Source organism: Salmo salar, chromosome 12 (genome assembly GCF_965601325.2).
Source record: "Salmo salar chromosome 12, fSalSal1, whole genome shotgun sequence".
Classification (NCBI taxonomy): Eukaryota; Metazoa; Chordata; class Actinopteri; order Salmoniformes; family Salmonidae; genus Salmo; species Salmo salar.
Genome location: NC_138302.1, coordinates 67,058,418 through 67,072,445, shown reverse-complemented (window position 1 = coordinate 67,072,445; position 14,028 = coordinate 67,058,418). Strand labels below are relative to the sequence as shown.

Sequence of the window (14,028 nt, the reverse complement as noted above, 5' to 3'; positions counted from 1 at the left end):
GACGAGAGAAGAGAAAAAAGGGAGAGGATGGGGTGGAGAGGGTTCAACTTTATATTAGGAGAGCGAGGGTTCCACTCTTTAAGAGTTCCACTTTGTCGTTTATGTTTTTAAATGAAAGCAGCCAATGACATTTTTTCTCTCTCACATGCCATATTCCCATTGCTAATGTTATAGGTATTGCTATTCCGTTACTTCAGTTCCATTGCTATAGTTTCTGTAGTCTGGTGGCCCGTTAGTATATGAAAATAAGAAAAATATATATATTTCCATTCTTCCCATCACAGACTGGTAGAGCTGAGACACCAGGTAGGTGCAATAATTATCAACAGAAAAACAACAGTACTCATTACCTCCATACACAGACCTCTAGCTGCTGTCTTAAGTTCTACGAGGGTAAAATTACTCTAACACAATTCATGTTTGTATTTACATCATGTAATGTAGTGCTCAGTAAAAAGTAAACACATGTTGACCATTAGAGAGGTTTGTTGATCTGTTCCTTTGGCATGGAGAGCAGAACACTAGTTTATGGCTGAGGGCAGCAACCAGAGGCTATATTGGCAAATGTGTGTATGGACTCACTATGAGCAAATACAAGCTGGTCTTGGACACCACACCCAGCCTATATTATTTTCCAGGAACACCTTCAACCTGGCATTTATGCATGCTTCCCTTGAACCAAACACTTTCCAAGCCCTTCTCCGAAAAACACATGGATAACTTACTTTTAAAACAGGTTATTTATTACATGTTAACACTAAAGTAAAACAATTACAAGCAGCGAAATATATAACAAATATATGGATAAGCATAATGACCACAGCAAAAGAGCTGACTATTCATTTTGGCACTTCCTCTTCCTGTGGTTCAAATCATCCTGGTTCAGCCTAATGGGAAGTATATTTCTGCAATGCATGTGCTGTGAAATCTCCATAGGTGTGGGACACTCATTCACATAGTCACTTTTGATTTAACCTGGTTACAAAGAAGTGTCTAAAAAACACTTTCCCCTATTAGGAAGTTCTTCATGTACTTGTGCAAATCAAATCAATGAACAAGTTATGTTGGTCCATGATAACATAAATACAAGATAGCATTAACTGAGTCTCGATTATAACATTGTGGGAGATGCTGTGGTATTACCATCACCACCCAGTAGCTATGGTCATAAAATACACACAGTATGAAAATGCTTTTTTTGTGGTCCCACAGAACAAATAAGTAAAAAAAAAAAAAAAATGCGTAGTTTATATTTAAAAAAAAAGGGCAAATATGGAATTGGTCACAAATGTAGTATTCTATCCTCAGCCAAAGTGCAGCATCCAGTCCAGCATACTATCTTGGTTTAGGTCAAGGTCTCTCCTTTTGTGACCTAAACAGAGAGCAAAGTTTAGAGAACACAGTATGACTTCCAGGACTGTACAAGGAGTGTAAACTGATAACATTACATTTATTTACACCATAGAATTAGTCACCATTATGACGCTTACCCTTGCTTCAATGTACTCAATTCTCCTCTCTAACGCCGTCAGCTTTTCATTTAGGGTGGCCAAACGAGACCGGCAGGACATATCTGAAGCAAAGTAAATACACAGTAAAGTGGACATATTTATTTTTATGATCACATCAAAGTTAATAACAGATAATTGTATGTGTGGAGTACAGTTTGCTAAGGTCCCTCAGTCGAGCAGTGCATTTCATGCACAGATTCAACTACAAAGACCAGGATGGTTTTCCAATTACTCGCAAAGACGGGCAACTATTAGTAGATGAGTAAACAATTTTAAAAAAACAGACAATGAATATCCCTTTGAGCATGGTGAAGTTATTAATTACACTTTGGATGATGTATCAATACACCCACTCATTACAAAGCTACAGGCGTCCTTCCTAACGCAGTTGCCGAAGAGGAAGGAAAACGCTCAGAGATTTCACCATGAGGCCAATGGTGATTTTAAACCCATTACAAAGTTAAATGTCTGTGATAGAACTGAGGATGGATAAACATCGGAGTTACTCCACAATATTAACCTAAATGACAGAGTGAAAAGGAAGCCTGTATAGAATAAAATATTCCAAAACATGCATCTTGTTTGTAATAAGGCACTAAAGTAATACTGCAAAAAAATGTGGCAAAGCAATTAACTTTTTGTCCTGAATACAAAGTATTATGTTTGGGGCAAATCCAACACATCACTGAGTACCACTCTTCATATTTTCAAGCATGGTAGTGGCTGCATCATGTTATGGGTATGTTGTCATCAGCAAGGACTAGGGTGTTTTTTAAGACAAAAATAAAATGAATAGTGCTATGCACAGACAAGGAAAGAGGAAAACTTGTCTCAGTCTGCTTTCGTACAGACACTGGGAGACAAATTCATCTTTCAGCAGGACAATAACCTAAAATGCAAGGCCAAACATACACTGGAGTTACTTACCAAGACGACATTGAATGTTCCTGAGCCGAGTTACAGTTTTGATTTAAATCTGCTTCAACATCTATGGTAAGACTTAAATGGCTGTCTAGCAATGATCAACAGTCAACTTGACAGAGCTTGAAGAAATTTAAAAATAATATTGTGCAGATATGGTACAATCCAGTTGTGGAAAGCTCTTAGAGACTTACCCAGAAAGACTGAGCTGTAATCACAGCCAAAGGTGATTCTGATATGTATTGACTCAGGGGGTGGAATAAGCCAGAGTAGTTTACCAAGCAAGAGGGGCAGAGGCTCTCTTTTTGACCAGCTAGCAACAACATTTGACATTTTGGATCTGGTGTTATGCCTGTTTACAAATGCTAGCTACATGTCAGGCCAGTCTGGTGTTCTATGCTCTACAACACTACTTTTTAGCCACAGACGCAAACATGTCTCTTTTTGAATTGCAATTGCTAGAGCTTGAACAACATGAGCTTGAACTGCTACTACTCAGAAGAAGAAAAAGACTGAGAAAAAAGACAAGTTCGTCCACTGAACACTACAAGAGGGGACGATGGAGAATACACGTCTCTTATCCAACCTATGCGAAGCATTTAAGAGGAAAGACTTTCAATAATCTCAAAATAAGATGCACAAAGAAGGAAGCTTGCAAATAGTAGAATGTCCGTCTCTTCTGTGTTTATACTAGAAGTGATACCGGAAAATATGTTATGTAGACAAGGGCTGGACTTCCGTTGCTAAACTCACTCAATACTGCCCCTCAGTCTTCGCAAGGAATGATACGTCGGGTCTTAATTTCCAGGTAGGAAAAAACTTTGTCGAATGACGGAGCGTATTACAATGAGCTTCTTCTTTTGTGACGAAAAACGATATTGCTCCGTTGGCTCTGTCTGTAGAACCCTTACGCGTCGATCACACCTACAGTGTTTTTGTGCAAAATGGTACGCAGCATCTGGATATGTGTGCAACAAAAGTTCCACATTCACCTTCTGCTACCATTTCTATCAAATAGTCTACGCATACAGTTTGACGCATGCGTTCAATAAATCCAAACTTGCATTCACCACACAGAACGCAAAGTTCCATTGGAAATGAATGTAGTTCTGGTGTACCAAAATAACTATAGGCATGATCAAGGCATTAAACGGTACTACATGGTCAATCCAGGTTCTGAATTGGCCGTACAGCATTTACGTAGACATTGCATCTGCAGAAGTCAGGGCACTCATACTTCTTGCGTTTTAGGAAGCTGTCAGGGAAGTGAGTTTGTGTTTATACAGGACCTCCCGCCCCCACCTACATTCAACCAATCATGTCAACGCGGAGTTATACGAAGCTCCGTATTGCAACAACTTTTCGGAGGCGCATAGAGATGCAGTACAGAGCTGAATTTCGCCTCTGCGTCACACCATCCATACCGCAGATTAAGCATACATTGTCTCTTAGCCATCAGAAGAAAGCAAGCTAACTTAACTATTAGCTAACTACAATATTTCATCGATTGGTCGAAGCATAAATCTTAAACCCGTGTTATAACGTTACACAATAGTGAGAGTCCTTTAGCTGATATATTACTTTGTTTTAGATGGAAACTAACTAGCGTTAACCAGGTACTTCAAGTAGGTTAGGCCTTCGCATTGACAGACTTTTTTTATGCGTCTGCCTAGTTATTTAAGTTCCATGTATTTAGCTACTTACCAAAGGAATTTAGGAAATCTGCTATTTTCTTTATACTGCTCGTGATAACCTCAATGTATTCTCGATTTGCCCAGTCTTGGTGGATCTCCCTCTGCACAGGATCTTCTTGGCCGGCCATTTTCTGTTTGGGGGAAATTGTGTTAGCCCCAACTATCAGCAGGTGGCGACAGTTTCCTAAACAAATGGAATCATGTCATTGAACTGTCTGGTAGGACTGAGATGTGCGAGAAAATGTATGATTGATACACTGCTAGACAGCGATCATCGATCCAGTGAAAATCATATGTTCAGCTAGATGCATTGATATATTGGGTGAATCATCGATATTTTATGGTAAATAAACGGACAATATAAATATTGATTAGCCGTTCAGACTGATATTTCAACCATCAACGCCAGGTGGCACTATCGTTACCCCTCACTCACTGTTGCAATGCATTGTTAATGTCGTTTGCTTTGTCGAAGCTAATACCGTGCATTTTTGCTTTCTAATGACCATGGCTGCTGATGCAGGTAGACATAGCAAATAATCTGCATTAATTTAAATTAGCATAGTATCGCCTGACGACACACGTATTTTGTCAAACGGACTACCTTGGGTAAGATAAATATCAAACACTGCAGTGTTTTGTTTTCTAACGATTTAAATAATGTATTATTAGCTAACGTTGTAGTTAGATAGCGTCCTTCACAGCCTCTCTCGGCAAACTAGCCAGCTCTTCCCAGCAGCATTTAGCTAGCTAACAGTTAGCTATTCTCTGTTTTTATCAACTGGCAAGAGCAACGATTAAGTAAACTATGTTTAACAACTCTGTAGTAATAGTAAGCTATAGTTAGTTAACTAGTTGTGTATTCACATATAACTATACGCCCAAATTGACAGTCATAATGTACTGGAGGGTATTTGATACAGCTAACAGTTGTGCCAGTGAATTAGCTAACTACAGTAGCAAGCTAAAATACGATTATTGTTCGCTAGCTAGCTACCTTGGGTGACGGGAGTAAATTACAGCTGCACTGTCCAGTTTATTAGACGCCAAAATACTTGTGCAATGCATTCACCAGTTATCTCGAAACATGTTGCTGCTGATATTGGCTATGTTACATTTTCCAGATTTTTTCATATCTGAAGTTATTAATATGATGCCTACTCTTACACTTGTTCTATGTCTTTATCGCTTTGCTAGTTATGGATGAGCCGGAACTTTTGCTGGACTCCAATATCAGACTTTGGGTGGTCTTGCCCATCGTCTTTATCACGTTCCTTGTTGGGGTGATTCGACATTATGTCTCCATTCTGCTTCAGAGTGACAAGAAGCTGACATTAGAGCAGGTGTCAGACAGGTAAGGGTCTTGGGAGTATGTAGTCCCCGACCAGGGTTCACCAACCCTGTTCCTGGAGAGCTACCCTCCTGTAGGTTTTCAATCCAACCCCAGTGGTAACTAACTTGACTAAATTTATCAACGAACTAATTATTAAAATCAGGTGCGCTAGATTAGTGTTGGAGAAAAGCTACAGGATGGTGGCTTTCAAGGAACAGGGTTGGAGAGGCCTGCCTGAGACAGACTGTGCATTGACAGTTCATAAAAGGGCTAGTGAGCACATCTTACTGTGAGTTTGATTTGAATTATACCTTTCCGAAATTCAGCCAGGTTCTTATCAGGAGCAGAATCCTCAGAGAGAATGGGAAGTACATTCCGAAACAGGTGAGATCAATGTTGGAATGACCTTAAAAAGCCACTTCACTATCTTTACTTAGCAAGGTAAACATGGTGGTTTTTTTTTAAATGGTGTTGGCTATTTGCGCTCAGATTTTGAGACACCTCGTTTTCTTCAGTCTTTCTTGATGAGGAAGTTTTACTTCAATAATCAAGAAGATGGCTTCTTAAAAAATACCAAAAGAAAGGTTGTGCCTCCCTCCCCAATGACAGGTGAGCATAACAGTCACATCATACTTTCTCACATAGTCCTGTTCTCTAACCATGATCGGACGGTATTGGGCCGTTATACCCTGACACATGATAAGGAGCAAATTAATTCTGAATGATAATGCACGAAATGTATTACTACTCCGCTTGTTTGGAACTGTTTCTTTGTCCAGACCCCAGCATGCTGACAGACATGATGAAAGGCAACGTGACCAATGTACTTCCCATGATCCTCATCGGAGGCTGGATCAACTGGACCTTCTCAGGGTTTGTCACAAGTAAGTAGCGTCCTCGCTCGCTCGCTTACTGCACTGAGACTGGGTTGTTTGGATAACATCGACGAGCAAACCACCTTCGTCACCTGCTTCGTAAGGAAGTGCATCATCAACGTTGTCCCCCCCAGTAAAGGTTTGCTGCTTCCCCAATTGGCATTAGCTTAGATTGTAAACTGTCATGGTCAAAACATATAGATTCAATGGTTGTAAAGATGGGGCGAGGTCTGGCCGTAATAAAGAGATCCTCTGCTTTTTTGACACCACACTCAAAAGCGAGTTTTGCAGGCTCTAGTTTGTCTAATCTTGATTATTGTCCAGTTGTGTGGTCCAGTGCTGCAAGGAAAGACCTAGATAAGCTGCAGCTGGCCCAGAACAGAGCGGCACATCTTGCTCTTCATTGTAATCAAAGGGCTGATATAAATACTATGTATGCCAGTCTCTCTTGCATGGCTAAGAGTTGAGGAGAGACTGACTGCTTCACTTCTTATTTGTTTAAGAAACATGAATGTGTTGAAAATCACAAATTGTTTGCATAGCCAACTTACATACAGCTCTGACACAGACGCTTACCCCACCAGACATACCACCAGGGGTCTTTTCACAGTCCCCAAATCCAGAACAAATTCAAGAAAGAATACAGTATTATATAGAGCCATTATTGCATGGAACTCTGTTCCATGTCATATTGCTCAAATAAACGGCAAACCTGGTTTCAAAGAACAGATAAAGCAACACCTCGCGGCACAACGCCTCTCCCTTATTTGACCTAGATAGTTTGTGTATATGCATTGATATGTAGGCTACGTGTGCTTTTTACATTTTTGTATGTACTTCTGTCCTAGAGCTGTTGTCTTAATGTTTTGTATTATTTCATGTTTTGTGTGGACCCCAGGAAGAGTAGCTGCTGCTTTTGCAACAGCTAATGTGGATCCTAATAAGATACCAAAAGCTCTGGAGTAACACAAGAGGTTGGCGCTAAGCTATAGGACAGGGCTATCGTAGACAACCCTGAGGCTACGGCTAAGGACAGGAACAAGTACAAAAAATCCCGCTACGACCTCCGCAGAGTCATGAAACGAACAAAAGGACAAAATAAGAATAAGGTGAAATCATATTACATGGGCTCTGATGCCTGCTGCCAATTATGGATTACAAAGGAAAACCCAGCCATGATCTGCCCAACGCTGCCTCTACCAGACGAACACAATGCATTTTATGCACGCTTCAATAACAATGGCATACCGTGTGTGAGGGCCCCCACCGACCCAGAGGACTCGGTGATCTCGTCCTCCGAGGCAGATGTGAGTAAGGTCTGTAATCAGGTCAACACTCGCAAGCCCGCGAGGCCGGACGATATTCCAGGGCGCGTTCTCAGAGCATGCGCAGATCAGCTTGCAGGCATATTCACAGTAATTTTCAACCTGTCCTTGTCCCAGTCTGTAATTCCCACATCTTAAGATGACAGCCATCATTCCTGTTCCCACAAACTCTAAGGCTTTATGCCACAATGACTACCACCCTGTAGCACTCACTTCTGTAATCGTGAAGTGCTTTTAAAGGGAGGGGGGGTGAGCATGCCCTCAACCACATCAACAGGGCTACAGTGGAGTGGGTCGAGAGCTTCAAGTTCCTTGGTGTCCAAATCACTAAAGACTTAAAATGGTCCAATCACGCACACAGTTGCGAAAAAAGCGCAACAGCAAAAGGTTTGGCATGGGCCCTCAAATCCTCAAAGTTCTAAAACTGCACCATTTGAGAGCATCTTGACTGTCTGCGTCACTACTTGGTATGGCAACAGCTCCACCCTTGATCGCATTGGCGCTACAGAGGGTCCTGTGGACACCCCAGTACATCGCTGGGGCTGAGCTCCCAGCCATCCAGGACCTCTATCAGGCGGTGTGAAAGGAAGGCCCGGAAAAGACTCCAGCCACCCAAGCCATAGACTGTTCTCTCTGCTTCCGCACAGCAAGCAGTGCCGGTGCATATATCCCTGAGCCATAAGACTGCTAAATAGCTAACAGAATGGCTACACAGACTCTCTGAGTTGACCCTTGTATTTTATTTTGCACACTCACAGGACTCTACACTCTCACGCACACTGACACAACAACACACACAACATGCACACACATTTATACTGCCTCCACACACGCACACACACACACACCCACATACGATCATCATTTACGCTGCTGCTACTCTGTTTATCATATATCCTGATGCCCAGTCACCTTACCCCTATACATCTACCTCTATCACTCCAGTATCCCTGCACATTGTAAATATGGTATTGGAACTGACCCTGTATATACCTTTTTACTTTCTCGTTCTTCATATTTCTTATTTTTATTCTTTGTTTTTTTTGTTCTACCTTATGTTATTTTTAGGGCTACATTGATATTGATTACTGCATTGTTGGGTTTAGAGCTTGCAAGAAAGGCATTTCACTGTACTTGTACACGTGACATTAAAACATGATAATGATTGTCACTACTAGAGAGCTTCGATTGCAGTTTATTTTATGGTACATAAATAACCAGGTATTTACTAAGAAATGGCATGGTAAAATGATTACACAAACAACCTATAAATAATAGTAGTGTAAAATGAAGTGCTTCCAGTCAGTGTCTTTGCTATAAGCAGTTAAGTCAATATTTGCACAGACTGGTTTTATGTAAAATTCAAAACTTGATTCTACTTATTTGGTAGTGGGTTTGTACGAGCCAAATCATTTCAGTTACAATTTTCTCAACAACCCTTTTCTTGTTCCTCACAGCCAAGGTTCCTTTTCCTCTCACCCTGCGCTTCAAGCCCATGTTGCAACAAGGAATCGAGCTACTCTCACTTGATGCTTCCTGGTTAGTTGTTGAAATAGATACTTATTAAATTAGTTCTGTGAAGTTAATGTGATATACTTCCTCTGAGTCCTTTTGCTAGTGTAAACATTGATGAATTATAATCTCACTCTCGTTTCTGTTTTCAGGGTGAGCTCAGCGTCGTGGTATTTCCTGAATGTGTTTGGGCTGCGAAGCATGTACTCTTTAATTCTAGGACAAGATAATGGTAACCTTTCATCCACTCATCCAACTTCATGATTCAGATTTGTATTTCCTGCAAATGTTATTGATAAATGTGTTTCTGTAAACTAGATGTGACATTATTGAATCATAGTTTGTCACCTACTTACAGCAGTACTGGTTATCAAAAGCAATAAACAGAAGGTTATTAAATTGACCTGATTTGGGCAAACAACAAGTCTCTTGGCGGTCTGTGCCTTGAAGAGATAATGGGCCGGTTTGCAACCCTTCAGTGTCATAGCAGCAGCACTGGTTATAAATGGAACATGACTCCATTATTTCAACCATGTTTAACTGGCAAGCCTCCAATTCGTCACAGTCCTGGTTTTGTCACTCCAAGGTGATTATGAAGTAGTTAGTGTTGATGCTGGTGTATTGTGAACCACACAGGTGCAGATCAGTCCAGGATCATGCAGGAGCAGATGAGTGGTGCTGCCATGGCCATGCCTGCAGACACAAACAAAGCCTTCAAGGTAGAGTTGTCTACTCTTGATTGCGTTCACTTACTCTCCATGGTGAATTAAATTCATACAGGTCCCAGCATTATCACCTGACAGACAGTTGTTTATTTCCCCTTTTTAGGCAGAATGGGAGGCTCTTGAGCTAACTGACCACCAGTGGGCACTGGAGGGTGTTGAGGAGGAGCTAATGAGCAGGGAACTGGATCTAGATGGAATGTTCAGTAAGGAGTTGCCAACGGGTATCTTCTGAGTGCCAATTCATCACTGCAGGGAACCTGCCACTTGGCAAAATGGTAGTTTTACTTAGCGGCAGACTTGGAGTTTCTATAGGAAATGACAGTGGAACAAAGTCCCTGGGCTTTGGTGACAAATGAAGATGTGATGTCTAAATTAATTTCAGTTACGTCATTGTCCATTTCAAGTTTAATTGGAGATAGTACCAAGTTCAATTTATAATTGTAACTATTTGCAAGATTCATCCTCAGCTACTCATGACAAAAAAGGATAGCATACATAATGTAAAAACTGACATGTTGTATACTGTCAAACAAAACATACAAAGGGTCAATGAGCATGTGTTGCACCACTTTTTGTTTTTAATCATGTTTACCTTGTATTCTTAGATTCCACCTACAATGCCTTTTAGAAAGTATTCATACCCCTTATTCCACATTTTGTTGTGTTACAGCCTCAATTAAAAATGTATTAAATAGATTCCCCCCCCCCCCCCCCCCACCCATCTATACACAATAGCCCATAATGACCGTGAAAGCATGCTTTAAGAAATTTTCAAATGCATTGAAGATGAAATGCATAAATATCTAAATTGACATAAATATTCACACCCCAGAGTCAATACCTGTTAGAATCACCTTTGGCAGTGATTACAGCTGTGAGTCTTTCTGGGTAAGTCTCTTAAGAGCTTTGCACCTCTAGTGTATATTTGGCCTTGTATTTTAGGTTATTGTCCTGCTGAAAGGTGAATTTGTCTCGCAGTGTGTATGAAAGCAGACTGAAACAAGTTTTCCTCTAGGATTTTGCCTGTGCTTAGCTCTATCGTATCTCTTCGTTATGCCCAGAATAACTCTGTAGTCCTTGTTGATGACAAGCATACCCATAACATAATGCAGCCACCACCATGCTTCAAAATATGGAGAGTGGTACTCTGATGTGTTGGATTTGCCTCAAACATAATGCTTTGTATTCAGGGCATTAAGTTACTTTCTTTGCCACATTTTTTGCTGTTTTACTTTAGTGCCTTATTGCAAACAGGATGCATGTTTTGAAATATTTTTTATTCTGAACAGGCTTCCTTTTCCCTCTGTCGTTTAGGTTAGTGTTGTGGCGTAACTACGATCCTGAGTTTTCAACAATAACAGCCATTTAACTTTGTAACAGGTTTAAAATCACCATTGGCCTCATGGTGAAATCCCTGAGCGGTTTACTTCTTCTCCGGCATCTGAGTTAGGAAGGACGCCTGTATCTTTGTAGTGAGTGGGTGTATTAACACACCATCTAAAGTGTAATTAATAACTTCACCATGCTCAAAGGGATATTCAATGTCTGCTTTTTTATTTGTACCGATCTACCAATAGGTGCCCTTCTTTTGCGAGGCATTGGAAAATCTCCCTGGTCTTTGAGGTTGAATCTGTTTGAAATTCACTGCTCAACTGAGGGATCTTACAATTATCTCTGTGTGGGGTACAGAGATGAGGTAGAAAATCATGTTAAACACTATTATTGCACTGAGGTGTCCATGCAACTTGTTAAGCACAGTTTTACTCCTGAACTTATTTAGGCTTGCCATAATAAAGGGGTTGAATACTTATTGACTGAAGATATTTTAATTCATTTGCAAACATTTCTAAAAACATGATTCCACTTTGACTGTATGGGGTACTGTGTTGTAGGGCAGTGACTCAATCTCAACTTCATCCATTTAAAATGCAGGCTGTAATGCAACAAAATGAACAAGTCATGGGGTGTGAATACTTTCTGAAGGCACTGTACCTGCCATTTGTTTGGTCATAGTTTACTTGTTGGTTATTTGTGAGCTTGTTTTTTGTTTTGTGAACCTAATAGTCAAATTCATTGAACATAAGTTCAACTTATCCCTATAAGAGGAGGATGCTCTGAGCAACAGAAGACAACTAGCAGTTACAATAAAAACAAAAAACATGGTTTTACTGCTGGTGATTAAATTCCAGTTATCATTCCCTTTCAGTTTCGTGTGCAGCATCAGCAGCTTCATGTCTGATGTAAGACAAGGTCAGGTCCTATATTGGGTGCTGGAAAACTACTGTGTGTGATAGTTAAATTCAATGTGTTATTTTTAATATTTATTTCTCCATTTTTTTAAAATAACATTTTCATGTGTTTTTGTATAAAGACTGTTTTGACTAAATTGTTAGAGTTTTTATTCTCTTCGTGCAAATATTTTATCGCAAAAGTGGTTAAATTGATAAATATTGTGACACACCCCCTTAACTCAAACAGTGAAGAATAATGCCGGGCTGGAGGGGAGGGTGGGCCACGAGCTCATGTAACCCAATATTTCAAGCTCGGATATTGCAAACATTTGCAACACGAGTAGTTAATTGTCTGCCCTACATACACAAACAGCATTAGAGATGCTTACAAATATCTGGATACATGAATAGCTGTCTTTTTAAAAAGCATATTCATGAGTTAAGAAGCTGAGAATAAAAATGTGCTTCTATAGAAATATACTGAACAAAAATATAATCGCAAATGTGTTGGTGCCATGTTTCATGAGCTGAAATAAAAGATACTTAGAAATGTTCCTTATGCACTGAAAGCTTATTTCTCCCAAACAATCTGCAAAAATGTCCCTATTAATGAGTATTTCTCCCTTGCCAAGATAATCCATCCACCTGACAGGTGTTGCATATCAAGAAGCTGATTAAACAGCATGATCATTACACAGGTGTACCTTGTGCTGGGTACAATGAAAGGCCACACTAAAATGTGCAGTTTTGTCACACAACACAATGCCACAGATGTCTCAAGTTTTGAGGGAGCGTGCACGTGGCATGCTGACTGCAGGAATGTCCATCAGAGTTGTTGCCAGAGAATTGAATGTTAATTTCTTTGCCATAAGCCGCCTCCAACGTCGATTTAGATCATTTGGAGATACGTATCGTGCTTCTTCACCTGCGGGATCATCTGAGACCAGCCACCTGGACAGCTGATGAAACTGGGGGTTTGCACAACTGAAGAATTTCTGCAGAAACTGTCAGAAACCATCTCAGGGATGCTCATCTGCTCGTCGTCCTCACCAGGGTCTTGACCTGACTGCAGTTCTGTGCCGTAACCGACTTTACATCATCGACTTTACATCACTCCAGCCTACGCTTTGCATTGCGCATGGTGATCTTAGGCTTGTGTGCGGCTGCTCGGCCATGGAAAACCATTTCATGAAGCTCCCAACGAACAGTTCTTGTGCTGACGTTGCTTCCAGAGACAGTTTGGAACTTTGTAGTGAGTATTGCAGCCGAAGACAGGCAATTTGAATGCGCTATACGCTTCAGCACTTGGCGGTCCCATTCTGTGAGCTTGTGTGGCCTACCACTTCGCGGTTGAGCCGTTGTTGTTCCTAGATGTTTCCACTTCACAATAACAGCACTTACAGTTGACCAGGGCAGCTCTAGCAGGGCAGACATCTTCCAAACTGACTTGTTGGAAAGGTGGCATCCTATGAAGTTATTCTGCAATTACTGAGTCCAAAATACCAGTTACCAGTTTTGTAAGGGAAATTCAGTGGGCCAATGAAAGTTCATGCTGGATTCAGCCAGATGAATTGGACTAGCAAAGAATGAAAGGTCACTTCTAAATGATAAGGAGGTGACTTAAGAGCCCAATCCTGGAGGCACAAGTTATACTACAGTGGGGGCAAGTTTTAGAGGTAGGGAAAGGGTGTCAGAGTCCAGGGTTGGATTCTCTTTCCTTTCATTGGAGCTTCCCAGTTGCCTCATTGATCCTCAAAGAGGTTCGTGACTTGGAATGCTTGATGGTGCCATGCTAAGCAGTCTGCTGCCTTTTTATATATCCAGACAAAGTTGTTTGTGTGCATATTGGATTCCTAAGTACAGGTCATAAGTGCAGTACACAAATCTGAACATTTTTGCAT

The 14,028-nt window shown here is 40.8% G+C and overlaps 2 protein-coding genes across 3 annotated transcripts; one reads left to right on the top strand and one right to left on the bottom strand.

The window, feature by feature from the left end:
* Nucleotides 1-721: 721 nt before the first annotated feature.
* LOC106565571 (putative protein BRICK1) lies at nt 722-4,299 on the bottom strand. Its single transcript, XM_014132844.3, has 3 exons — nt 4,137-4,299; nt 1,491-1,573; nt 722-1,372 (listed from the first exon to the last, which is right to left on the bottom strand). The coding sequence occupies exons 1-3, from the start codon at nt 4,252-4,254 to the stop codon at nt 1,346-1,348; spliced, it is 228 nt and encodes a 75-aa protein (XP_013988319.1). The 5' UTR covers nt 4,255-4,299; the 3' UTR covers nt 722-1,345.
* Nucleotides 3,108-10,383, top strand: LOC106565570 (ER membrane protein complex subunit 3). Of its 2 annotated transcripts, none has more exons than XM_014132842.3 (9): nt 3,108-3,240; nt 5,324-5,480; nt 5,786-5,843; nt 5,975-6,068; nt 6,239-6,343; nt 9,117-9,198; nt 9,324-9,403; nt 9,808-9,890; nt 10,000-10,383. In XM_014132842.3, the coding sequence occupies exons 2-9, from the start codon at nt 5,326-5,328 to the stop codon at nt 10,126-10,128; spliced, it is 786 nt and encodes a 261-aa protein (XP_013988317.1). In that variant the 5' UTR covers nt 3,108-3,240; nt 5,324-5,325; the 3' UTR covers nt 10,129-10,383. The 2 variants fall into 2 exon arrangements, with proteins under 2 accessions (XP_013988317.1, XP_013988316.1); XM_014132841.3 differs by lacking the exon at nt 3,108-3,240 and adding an exon at nt 4,553-4,735.
* Nucleotides 10,384-14,028: the final 3,645 nt, after the last annotated feature.